Below are 13486 nucleotides of genomic sequence, written 5' to 3' on the forward strand. Positions count from 1 at the left end.
TAAATTTCTATTTTAGAAACCGTTTCTAGTTCTGTGACGTCGCAACAGAACAAGCAGTATAAACTACTATGACAATGATCCCCTCAGGTACTGATTATGTGCTTTATTCAGTGTTAAATGCTGCTAATCAGACCCCCTAGTTTTTCACGATTTTCTTTGTGATGTTTTGAGATAAAAATGACTGTAATGATGTAATGTAATGATTGTGAGGGCGCAGGTGAGACCATTTTTCGAGAGACGCTCGAACACGTATGCAACGTCAATAAGTCATGTAGAACAATTAATTGCAAACTTAAATATATTTTGATTATGTGATTTGAATTTGGATGTTTTATAAGATTACTTACATTTTTTGCGATTATTTGGGTTTAATTAACAATTTTTGTTGATTTTGCGTTGGATTCAGTCGTGAAAAACTAGGGGGTGTGACTAATGCGAGTTTGAATGCCATTTTACATCACATTTAATGCCAGACTGAAAGCAGCAGCACATTAACCTTATTCTTCATGTGCATGAGCAGCCATTGGTACAGTCATAAACACACTAGAGTTTGTAGAGCAATCAGTATCAGCAATTTCTGCCGTTTAATCAGTTCTCGCTTATGCCGAGTTCAGACTGCATGATTTTCAAAGTAGTCGTGTCACAGATGTTTTCACACTGCTTGACTATCTGGGCTGGCGTTTCGTCGCTGCTTTGTTTACACTGCAAGATTGATCTGTGACAAGGACCTTCACATTGCATGACTTTACTATAGGAAGAATCGCCGACAACTTCGTCCAAACTACGTCTCACAGCCAAAAACACGTAGTATGTCTTTTGTTATTAACTACATAATGAGAAAGAAGCCTTTAATGGGGTAGAACATGTACATGTTTGCTTACCTGGGTTTAAAGGGAATTAGCAATTTCTCCTTAACGTTGATAATAAACTAATTTCTTTCTGTATGAAACGTCAAACAGACACGGTTGCTCCTGAGTCCTGTCAAACCTCCACTAGTTTTTCCTCCATTTCGTGGGTCCAAATAAACCGAAAAAGAGCGCTTTTACCTTCTCCCCCAGCCTCCCGCTGGCCTGCAGCAGGTACACACACACACACACACAAGTGAATGCCGCTCTCTCATTGGCTGTAGGCGATCGCTGATGTTATTTTCAGTCAAAGCTCATTTCACACGGCATGATTTGAATCGCCGACAGCTCCAGATATTCAGCACGCCAAATATCTCACAGGCATCGGCGACTCATCGGCGATTCTCTCAGATCGCGTCTTTGATTGTTCATACTGTGTGATTGTCACTCACGTGCACGAGCAGCGATTTGCCTGTGATTTCAGGCATTTGTCGCAATTTCTCAAAACCTGTCGGCGAGCCAAAATCGGGGCTAAAATCACGCAGTCTGAACTAGGCATTAGACAACTAAATCAAATAAGGTCAATAGATCACTTCAGATCTTGAAATTAAAATACCAAGCAAATGGTTTGAAAATGATTCAAATTTCAGTCACTTAGTAAACTTTTAATAATTTTAACGAGGTTTATTGTGTCGTAGATTATAAACATTACTGTTTAATTGGCAGTGGCTGGTATTTAAATGAAGGGCTAGTATTTGTCGTGTTGCATTTGGTGTGCATAGCCAAGTTGTGTAAATGCTAGCTGACCTGAGCACTTTGGATCGGTTCTGTACGGTTTCCAGCTTCTGGATCTTGTCAGTGAGGCGTTGGATGTCACTCTCCAGGTCCTTCTGGGTAATGTCAACCTGCTGGCAGAGTCGGGCGAACGTGCTGGCGATTTCCCTGCATCAGAAACACGGCAACACTTTTAGGAACTATAAATAACATATTATAAACGTCGCATGCACACAACAACAAGGGTGGGAATGTGCGTGTGCCACTTCCCATGCAAAAATTGCAAAAAACTAACCTGACATGAGAATGTGCGCAGCTGTAAGTCAACATACTTAACTTCAATATTGACTTAACTGATCTACTTTAATTGTCATATGATGATGAATGATCATTAATAAATCAAGTGAAATTTATTCTGGCATACGTTCACTTTTGGGAAGGTAAATAAAGGTTTCATAAATGAGACCCCAGCTGCAAAATTACTGTAGGCTATGTAATAAAAGAATTAATTTCGTTTTCAGCCAAGTGCATGGAGAAAGTTTGTTTTCGCCTCAGAATTGTTATTTCAGTGCATCGCTATTAAGCATACCTGTCAACATTGGGATGTGAAAATAAGGGATATGCCCACCAACAAACCCCCCCCAAACGAATGAATCTCATTTATTTGGATTTTTCGCTTGATTACATTAAATAACAGGTGTCACTTTAAAAATGCACACATCTAACGTTATAATCAAAGCACTTCATTGCTTTTCAAACTTTTTATGCTCATTTAGGACAAAATTAGTTGCGTTTAAAAATACCCCACCAAGATTGACATCTTTAGGTGTTATCATTATTATTATTATTTATGTCTATTCAAACACACACCCAATCAGTTTGGGAAACGGCATCTATTTATTACTATGGAGCGCGTCAGCTGACAGTCACGCACTGCTATATGACTGTTTTGAAGTTTGCATAGGAGAAGCGACAGCACCCGTAATAAAAATGAAAGGGAATCTCGCCGTTTTTATATTTATATCAAAGTATTTTCATGCCTAAATAACGGGAAAGCACAGAAAAGAATCACATTTGTGAGAAAGGGGCGACCCCTGGTGGTTCGGCAGTAAGGGTTGCGTATAGCGAGGATCGGCACTTTAATGTTTATTTGCCACCATTCAGAGAAAAACAGAAAATACGGGAGAAATACCTTTATGGGGTGATGGTGGGATAGAACTGTAAAATACAGGAGAATCCCGGAAAAAACAAGAGGGTTGACAGGTATGCTATTAAGAAGCACTCACTGCTGCACTTGGTGGCTGCAGTTTGAGCTGGTGAAGCTGATGATCATTTGCAGTTTCTCGGTGGCGTAATCAACAAACTGCTTCTTCAGGGCTCTTTCCTTGGCTTTGGTGGTCCAGGTGAGTCTTTCATACAGGTACAGCAGGCCATACATACTCATGGAGAGAGCAATCAGACGCCAGCCGACTGTACGCCACACCTAGTGGAGGAAATTAATTGTTTTAAAGCCATGTTAAGGTCAATAATATTAGCCCCCTTCAGCAATATTAGTTTTGGATTGTCTCCAGAACAAACCACTGTTATACAATGACTTGCCTAATTACCCTAGCTTTACCATAATTACCCTAACTTTAATTGCCCCCAAAAAACTGAAAGAATTTCCAAAAAAAAAAAGAAGAAACTGCCCCCCAAAAAACAGGAAAACTTTACCCTAATTACCCTAGTGAAGCCTTTAAAAGTCACTTTAAGCTGAACACTAGTGTCTTGAAGAATATAGTCTAATATTATTTACTGTCATCATGGAGAAGAAAAAAAAAATCAGTTATTAGAAATGAGTTATAAAACTATTATGTTCAGAAATGTGCCGAAGAAATTGCCAAAAACAATTTCATTACAACAAAAACTAAACAGAAAATAACTAAAAAAAACAGCAAAGCAAACAACACTTAAAATTGTCAATTCTCCATGATTATTAATTACAATAAAAGTAAAAAAAATTAAATAAATTGCCCAAAAAACACAAAAATTGCCACCCCCCCCCCTCAAAAAAAAATGGCCAAACAACAAAGACTGCCCAAAAAAACATAATAAAATACCCCAAAAAAAATTGCCCAAAAACAAAAAATTGCACTCCAAAACACAGAAACAAATGCCAAAACAGAAATAAATGCCCCAAAAAGACTGAAAAAATGGCCCAAAAAACAAAACATTGCCCAAAAAAACTAAAAACTGCCAAAAAAAACTATTAAAATGCCCCCCAAAAATATGAAAACATTGACTAAAAAACAAGAAATTAAGAAAAAAGATAAGTATTGTATGAGTAAAATAAACTGACTTTAGCGTATGTTGTTAAAAAAGATTCCAAATAAACAAATAAATAAATAAATCTAAATATATAATCAAAAAATATATATAATAAATAAAAATATATTAAATAAACCTGAAAAATAAATATAATCTAAAGTAAAAACTGAACTGAAAGTGTTTTTTTTTTTTTTTACATTGATTAATAAAAAAAACAATTTAATTTAATTACTCAAATAAATTACAGGCCTGGAAACATTGGAAGAAAAATGCAAAATGTATATCTATGCATCAATATATCTTTTTTTTTTATATATCTTTTAATGAGAAAGTCCACCAAAAACAGAAATTTAATTAGCAAAAGCCCCTAAAACTAAACATTAATTCCCCAAAAATGAAAACATGAAATTAGTTGTTAAAAATGTATAAAAAAATAAAAATAAATCACCTAAAAAACTCAACAGAAAAATGAATCATCAAAAAAATTAATGAAGACATGTTACACAAAAATCTGACAAAAAGAGAAAATTAATTGTTAAAGCACCTCCAAACACAACTGGCATTTATCACAAGAGTGATTGCTGCATATTTTACCTGCCAATCTCCAAAATAAAGATCTTTCATTCTACATTCTAGATCTATCTTTCTACAGTCATATAGTGATCAAGCATGCTATATGTATGATGGGTGATTCAGTAAAGTGTAAATAATAGATGATTCTCACCACTCCTCCAACAATGATCACGCTCATAGACGTGCGTGAGGTGACCGAGGCCAGGTTATTCACCATGGTCAACATGAGCTCCTCCTGGGTCACTGAGGCCTGATTCTGACCCAGAGCTCTGGAGTTCTGGGACTGAACCACCGCTGGGGCTGTAGGGGTGGTTGGTGCTGTCAGCTGAGGAAAAAACAACCAGAGATACAACAAGCCTTAAATTAGAAAAATAATCAACTGAAAAAAACTTCCAAAACAAAACATGTATTGCACCAAAAACAGAAAATTATAGGCAAAAAAGTCCTAAAAACAATTTCAAAACAGAAAATAACTTAAAATAACATAACACAGAAAATTGTCAAATGCTCATGATTATTAATTATCATAAAAGTAAAAAAACTTTTAAAAATTGCTCAAAAATTGCCCCCCCCCAAAAAAGAAAAAAACTGCCCCAAAAAGCTAAAAATTGCCCCCCCCAAAAAACAGAAAAAAAGTGCCCCAAAAAAAACTAAAAATTGCCCGCCCCCAAAAAACTGAAAAAACTGCCCAAAAAAAATAAAAATTGCCCTCCCAAAAAAAAATTAATCAGAAAAAAACTACCCAAAAAAAACAAAAAATTGCCTCCCCCCCAAAAAAAAACAGAAAAAAACTGCCCAAAAAAACAAAAAATTGCCACCCCCCAAAAAAAACACAGAAAAAAACTGCCCAAAAAAAACAAAAATTGCCCCCCCCCCCCAAAAAACAGAAAAAACTGCCAAAAAAAACAAAAAATTGCCCCCCCCCCAAAAAACAGAAAAACTGCCAAAAAAAAAATTTGCCCCCCCCCCTCAAAAAAATCCCCCCCCCCAAATAAATTTGCCCAAAATGTTTTTTTGAAAAATTGCCCAAAAAACTAAAAAATTACAAAAAACAAAAAAAATGCCCCCAAAAAGACTAAAAAATTGCCCCCCCCCAAAAAAAATTGCCCCTCCAAAAAAATTTGCCCAAAATGTTTTTTTGAAAAATTGCCCCAAAAAACAAAATAAAAATCCCCCCCCAAAAGAAACAGAAAAAAATTGCCCAGCAAAACAAGAATCCCCCCTCCTCTAACATAACAGAAGAAATTGTCCAAAAAACAAAAAAATTACAAAAAACTAAAAAAAAATGCCCCCAAAAAGACTAAAAAAATTGCCCAAACAAATAAAAATAAAAATTGTTTTACCAAACACCCACCAAAACCAGAAAATTGACTGTTAACGAAAGCAAGAGAAATAAATATGAACATTTAATGGGCAAAAATCCCCAAAGCAGAAAATGTATTGGCATAAAAGGCCTCCAAAACAGATGAATCGTCAAATCCCCAAATCAGATAATCACTCACATAAAAAGTCCAAAAACTGAAAATTTAATTGGCAAATAAGCCCCAAAACAGAAAACTAATTGCACAAAAAGCCCAAGAAAAAAGCAAACAGAAAAAGAGTCTTCCTGAAAAACCCAGAAAATACAAAAACAAAATGAATCACCAAAAAGCCACCCAAAAACAGAGAATAGATGATTAAAACTACTCAAAAAAAGGAAAAGCAAACAATAAAAATAAACCTTTAATGATAAAAAAGTCCCCAAAACTGAAAAATCATTGCCAAAAGCGGCAAACTATTCGTCAAAAAACATTTGTATCCAAAAAGCTCCTAAAACAGAAAATAAAATGTTGAATCCCAAAATTAGGAAATTAATCATTAAAAATATTGAAAAAGAAAATCACTAAAGACCCAGACTAAAACCAGAAAACTAAAACCAGAGAGAGAAATAAATATGAACATTTAATGGCCAAAAATCGAACCGAAACACGAATCGTCAAACCCCCAAATAAAAAAGAAATCTCCATAATTGCAATTCTTTTAAATGAACCCCTTGTGTGCTGTTGGGGTTAAATTGTTGGGGTGTTGTTGACTGTCATGGCTTTACAATGAATAAATGAGATTATAATGAAAGTCAATGGGGCAAAAACAGCCACCAACATCACCAAAGAGAAGTCAATCTGCCCTGAGTGTGGTGTTGAGTTTCTGAACATTTCCAAAGGATTTTCACAAAATATGTGTCAAAATAAGATTTGCCACCAAAAATCCTCCCATTATCTGAAACGCAGAGAAAGTTGTGGCCAAATTAAGACTCAGAATCAGCCCAGAGTGGATGAAAACGACCCAACAGGACACAAGAGTAACTCATCAGCCAAGCCTCATTAACAGTCCTGTGTAACAGTCTCCCATTAGCTGTTGAGGTACCTGTAGGTTCTGGTCCACCAGCATCAGGGCTCGTTTGGCGTTGACGGGACCCAGGAATCTGTGCACCAGCGCAGACCAGCCTAAGGAGAACTGGAACTCGATGTTCTCCTGGAAGTCTGAGCAAAGCGTGGCGCAGTTCAGGTCGTAGCTGAGCTCAAACTTGCGGCTGGGGATGAGCATGTGGAGCTGCGTCTGGGCAGCAGAGGGCAGCAGAGGCTTCAGACACTCTGGAGGAGGACAAACTCTCTTTATCATAATGTGTCAACAACATGTAGGGTCACACATGAGGTCTTCGTGCCCAAAAATGTCCACAAGGGAAAGATATGGAGTATAAGGTGTGGATGATGGCTAATACTTTGATGACACTGTTCAGCACTTTAATCAGTTGTTTTTAATTGTGCCATATAAATAAATATTGAAGCAAATACATGACGTATAAGCTAACAATAGATTGGAATGAAGTATTCCAGAGAGCCAGATAGCACAGCAATGCTTGTAATAAACTAGATGTGACACACTTCAGCCGCTATCAGACATCTATTAATAGGGTTGTCAGCTTGTGTTGTTTAAATGCCAAACACAGGTCATTGTGTGTCTGTGTGTGTGTGTGTGTCCAGGTTGTGTTTGTGTGTTTTCAAGTACCGATCATGTCTTGCTGAGAACACTGAACAGAGGCGTTTACAGCATCAGAACAGCGGAAAGCCAGATTCTTGCCCATGCCCTGCTCAATATGGCTGAGCAGATCCTGCAGAACAACAACACAGGTCACATGATCATTTATGAAGCATTGTAGGAGGAAAAAATATATCATATTTTAAATAGTAATAATAATAACAACAACAACAACAATAATAATAATAATACAAATAATAATAACAATACAAATATCAATAATAAAAAACTAAATAATAATAATATCAATAATAAAAATAATAATAATAATAATATATGTATTTTGTATACACACACACACACAATTATTTCTGAGGAATTAAAAGAAATAACACTACATTTATTACTACTGTTACTACAGTAATGTTTCATATTAAAATGCTCAGTTTGTCTGGATTTGCCATTTATTCAATTCAGTTTGTTTTATTCTGTAAATTTCTGATAACTTCTTCCCAATTTACAATTAAAAAATGTTGTTGCACAAAACAACGAATGCCATGCTTTCGACATGTTTATATAAATTTTAAGACAACACAATACCAATTTTTAAACTTAGCTTTAATAAAAAGGTTGAGAAATCTTTTGAATAAAAATAAATCATAAAATAATAATTAAAAGTATATATGATCAGAATCAGCTTTATTGCCTACAACATCTGGACAAACCCGGGAACTATGTCAAACATATATTTATGTATGTCTTTTTTTAATAAACTTGATTTTAAATGCCAAAAAAAAAAAGCAATCATCTGTCATTCTGACCCGAGTGTCATTTTCTGGAGGACAAAACGCGCTAAATAAATTAGATCAGAAATCGTGCCCCATCACACGGTTTCAGACTCGATCAGAATCGGACGTTGCCTCCCGATCAGGACTTGGATATGCATGTATATATTCTCATTATTTTTTAACACGCCTATAGTTATGTGCTGGCACAGAGTTAAGGTTTTTGCACACTGAAATCTGAAACTTTCGTATGCATTTTTTTTCATATTCATAAGCGAAAAATTCATCATGAAAACAAACCCTGCACACCGAGTGCATTTTAATTATTTAATACAATGTGCATAAATTAATCCATTACAAAAAAAAACGAAAATATTTCGGTGTTATGTCTGCAGTCTGGAGGTATTATGAAGTTAATGACGACATTGCCATAGCACACTGTGAGATATGTACACTCGGGATTGCAGTGGGGTATTTTACGTTGAGGTGCTGTTTGTTTTTAATATTAGATTTGTTTTTATTAACTGTTGCACTAAAGTCCAAAAGTGAAGAATTGATGTTATTTATTAGTTGACTGTTCAAGTTACCTCACAGAAGTGCTCTGCTTTTTTTTACTCATTTTTATTATTTGTTTTTATTTTTATTTTACTTGTTTCTTTTATTCCTGTTTATGTAAAGCACTTTGAATTGCCACTGTGTATGAAATGTGCTATATAAATAAACTTGCCTTGCCTTGCTTGTTCACAGAGTTGTTGAATGTTAAAATAAGGTGAATTAAATAAAAAATAAGGAACATCCTGGATCTGTTCCTTCGCTCTTTATTATTCTTTTTTTTATGTATTATAGAAGTATCGGATCGGGTTTCGGTATCGGTAGATTCATTCATTCATTTTCTTGTCGGCTTAGTCCCTTTATTAATCTGAGGTCGCCACAGCGGAATGAACCGCCAACTTATCCAGCAAGTTTTTACGCAGCGGGTGCCCTTCCAGCCGCAACCCATCTCTGGGAAACATACACACATACACACACACTCATACACTACGGACAATTTAGCCTACTCAATTGACCTGTACCGCATGTCTTTGGACTGAAGGAGTACCCAGAGGAAACCCACACGAACACAGGGAGAACATGCAAACTCCACACAGAAACGCCAACTGAGCCGAGGATCGAACCAGCTACCTTCTTGCTCTGAGGCGAACGTGCTACCCACTGCATCGCCTATCGGTAGATTCTCAAAATCAAACGACTCAAAGGCAAAAAACCCGATTGGGACATCCCTAAAATAAATGTTCCTTATCAGACCTCATGTTTAAAGAATAAAACAAATATTTTATCCCAGACCTATACCTAATAAATCCAGAGAAATCGATAATTCTCTCTATTTCTTGCGTGATTTCATCCATAGCTGTGTGTGTGTGTGTTTATAGGTAATTAAATAAATCAACAGTTAAATAAATACTTCAATACTTAATTAATTAAAATTAGTTTTTCAACCACAGTGCATATGATTAAAATGTTTAATTACAAGTTTTGCTCATTCATTTAAACACACAAAACTCTGCTGAACGTGATTACTCTGCTCTGCTGTTGAAGTTGTTAAAGTTCACTCACAGATTTGTACATTTTGAGCATTTGAGGCGACGGGTGGAAATCTGACCGAAACTCGTCTATGATCACAGACAGACGACAGATCTCCTCCGCCATGGCGTTTGAAACCTGAGAAACACAGAAACAGTATAAAAATACACGATGAGCGGGTGAATTATTAGAAAATAAGGTGCATCAGCAACAGGAGTGCATTACTTTCTAATAATTCAATCAAATATTCCTCACATGATCTGAAAAGTGTCCTAAAGTTGTTCAGTCAGGTATTTAAACACAATATTTTGTGATCCTGACCTTGTTTTCCACCTCCTCCGTGATGGCCTTGATTTTCTTCTTGATGTCCTGGATAAGCAGGTTGAGTTGATTGCGAACGAAATCCAGCCGGTCGATCAGATACTCTCGCTCCTCCAGGGAAACAACCCTTACATCAGACAAAACATGAGTCAGTACATGAGCCAAGTTTAGTGATGGAGAGCAGCTTTAATGTGAACTAAATTCATTTTCAAATTCAATTTTTAGCTTTTCAAAGTATTTCCTAAAATAGTTTTCTTCTGGGGAAAATACACTCACCGGCCACTTTATTAGGTACACCTGTCCAACTGCTTGTTAACGTAAATTTATGATCAGCCAATCACATGGCAGCAGCTCAATGCATTTAGGCATGTAGACAAGGTCAAGATGATCTGCTGCAGTTCAAACAGAGCATCAGAATGGGGGAGAAAGGGGATTTAAGTGACTTTGAATGTGGCATGGTTGTTGGTGATTTTCACTACTGGGATTTTCACGCACAACCATCTCTAGGGTTTACAGAGAATGGTCTGACAAAGAGGAAATATCCAGTGAGCGGCAGTTCTGTGGACGCAAATGCCTTGCTGATGCCAGAGGTCAGAGGAGAATGGCCAGACTGGTTCCAGCTGATAGAAAGGCAACAGTAACTCAAATAAGCACTCGTTACAACCGAGCTCTGCAGAAGAGCATCTCTGAACACACAACACGTCCAACCTTGAGGCGGATGGGCTACAGCAGCAGAAGAGCACACCGGGTGCCGCTCCTGTCAGCTAAGAACAGGAAACTGAGGCTACAATTCACACAGACTCACCAAAACTGGACAATAGAAGATTGGAGAAACGTTGCTGCTCTGATGAGTCTCCATTTCTGCTGACACATTCAGATGCTCGGCTCAGAATTTGGCCTCAACAACATGAAAGCATGGATCATCCTGCCTTGTATCAGCGGTTCAGGCTGGTGGTGGTGGTGTAATGGTGTGGGGGAGATTTTCTTTGGGTCCATTAGTACCAATTGAGCATCAACGCCACAGCCTACCTGAGTATTGCTGCTGACCATGTCCATCCCTTTATGAGCACAGTGTCTCCATCTTCTGATGGCTACTTACAGCAGGATAACGCAGCATGTCATAAAGCTCAATCATCTCAGGCTGGTTTCTTGAACATGACGATGAGTTCACTGTACTCAAATGGCCTCCACAGTCACCAGAGCTCAATCCAATAGAGCAGCTTTGGGATGTGGTGGAACGGGAGATTGGCATCATGGATGTGCAGCCGACAAATCTGCAGCAACTGTGTGATGCTATCATGTCAATATGGAGCAAAATCTCTGAGGAATATTTCCAGTAGCTTGTTGAATCTCTGCGACCAAGGATTAAGGCAGATCTGGAGGGAAAAGGGGTCCAACCTGGTACTAGTAAGGTGTACCTAATAAAGTGGCCGGTGAGTATATATATATATATATATATATACATACAATAAACGTACACAATATACACACATACATTATCCCAAAAAAATTATTTTGGATGTTATGTACTGCAATTAATCATTCAACAGTCCTAGTTTTCTTGCAAATTTAACATAAAACTGCATGGATCAAAACACAGCTACTGTCAAATAAACTCATCTGAGAGACGAAATGCTCCCATCTGCTCATGTTGTAGATTGCTGGAGCTTCTGGTACAACATCCCTGAGTCAGAATAAAGAGAAACCCCAACACTACGCACCTCTTTTCTGCGGCGGTGATGTTGATTTGATCCATGATGTCTTTGACTGTTTCTGTGATCTGCTTTGCTCTGATTGTGTGCTGCTCAAACTTTGTTTTCACTGCTGAATGCGAGATACACTCCTGCGAGTTCATGCGCGCACACACACACATATACACATGCTACTGTGACTGAAGCCGTCATGGCCGACTCTAAAGGGTTACAGGTTTAAATGTGATGCAGCCGGGAAATTAAACCAACAAAAAATACAAAACTGCAGCATATTGAAACCCTCAACGTCAGCGACTCTCCCATTCAGCTCACAGTAGCATCAACATAAAAGCAGAAATCATAAGCAAAACATTCACAAAATCAATAACATCAACAGAAAAGGTCAATATAAAAAATAAAACATTTTTCCAGTCAAGTCAAAAAAGTCTAGGTGCTCTACATTTTCAGTTATTGCAAAATGTTGAAATCTTAGTGGGAGTTTCCTTGAGACCAATTATTTGACATCCTGAGGAATCAGTCCAGTCTGTCATCCATCTGTCTGTTTATATGTCTGTCTGACTATCTGTTTGTCTGACTACCAATCTGTCTGTCTGTCTATCTCTCAATCTGTCTGTCTGTCTGTCTGTCTCTCAATCTGTCTGTCTGTCTGTCTATCTCTCAATCTGTCTGTCTGTCTGTCTGTCTGTCTGTCTATCTCTCAATCTGTCTGTCTGTCTATCTCTCAATCTGTCTGTCTGTCTGTCTGTCTGTCTATCTCTCAATCTGTCTGTCTGTCTATCTCTCAATCTGTCTGTCTGTCTGTCTGTCTATCTCTCAATCTGTCTGTCTGTCTGTCTATCTCTCAATCTGTCTGTCTGTCTGTCTATCTCTCAATCTGTCTGTCTGTCTGTCTCTCAATCTGTCTGTCTGTCTGTCTGTCTGTCTCTCAATCTGTCTGTCTGTCTGTCTGTCTGTCTGTCTATCTCTCAATCTGTCTGTCTGTCTATCTCTCAATCTGTCTGTCTGTCTATCTCTCAATCTGTCTGTCTGTCTATCTCTCAATCTGTCTGTCTGTCTGTCTGTCTGTCTATCTCTCAATCTGTCTGTCTGTCTGTCTATCTATCTATCTGTCTGTCTGTCTGTCTGTCTATCTCTCAATCTGTCTGTCTGTCTGTCTGTCTCTCAAATTGTCTGTCTGTCTGTCTATCTCTCAATCTGTCTGTCTGTCTGTCTATCTCTCAATCTGTCTGTCTGTCTGTCTATCTCTCAATCTGTCTGTCTGTCTATCTCTCAATTTATCTGTCTGTCTATCCATCTCTCAATCTGTCTGTCTATCAATCTGTCTGTCTATCTATCTATCTATCTATCTATCTATCTATCTATCTATCTATCTATCTATCTATCTATCTATCTATCTATCTATCTATCTATCTATCTATCTGTCTGTCTGTCTGTCTGTCTGTCTGTCTCTCAATCTGTCTGTCTGTCTATCTCTCAATCTGTCTGTCTGTCTGTCTGTCTGTCTATCTCTCAATCTGTCTGTCTGTCTATCTCTCAATTTATCTGTCTGTCTATCCATCTCTCAATCTGTCTG

The 13486-nt window shown here is 37.4% G+C and overlaps 2 protein-coding genes across 3 annotated transcripts in view; one reads left to right on the forward strand and one right to left on the reverse strand.

The window, feature by feature from the left end:
- The window catches only part of ero1b (endoplasmic reticulum oxidoreductase 1 beta), a 78873-nt gene that overhangs the window by 24784 nt on the left and 40603 nt on the right, over positions 1–13486 (forward strand). The gene's annotated exons all lie outside the window — the stretch shown is intronic.
- Positions 1–13486, reverse strand: part of mfn1b (mitofusin 1b) — a 31270-nt gene that overhangs the window by 1873 nt on the left and 15911 nt on the right. For both annotated transcript variants that reach the window (XM_087271933.1, NM_200647.1), the window contains 8 exon segments: positions 11923–12044; positions 10202–10328; positions 9914–10018; positions 7545–7647; positions 6903–7129; positions 4651–4824; positions 2906–3102; positions 1653–1787 (listed from right to left, as the gene is read on the reverse strand). In XM_087271933.1, coding sequence (XP_087128059.1) covers positions 1653–1787; positions 2906–3102; positions 4651–4824; positions 6903–7129; positions 7545–7647; positions 9914–10018; positions 10202–10328; positions 11923–12044 — 1190 coding nt within the window.

Source organism: Danio rerio, chromosome 11, assembly GCF_052040795.2.
Source record: "Danio rerio strain M-AB ecotype USA chromosome 11, GRCz13ab, whole genome shotgun sequence".
Classification (NCBI taxonomy): Eukaryota; Metazoa; Chordata; class Actinopteri; order Cypriniformes; family Danionidae; genus Danio; species Danio rerio.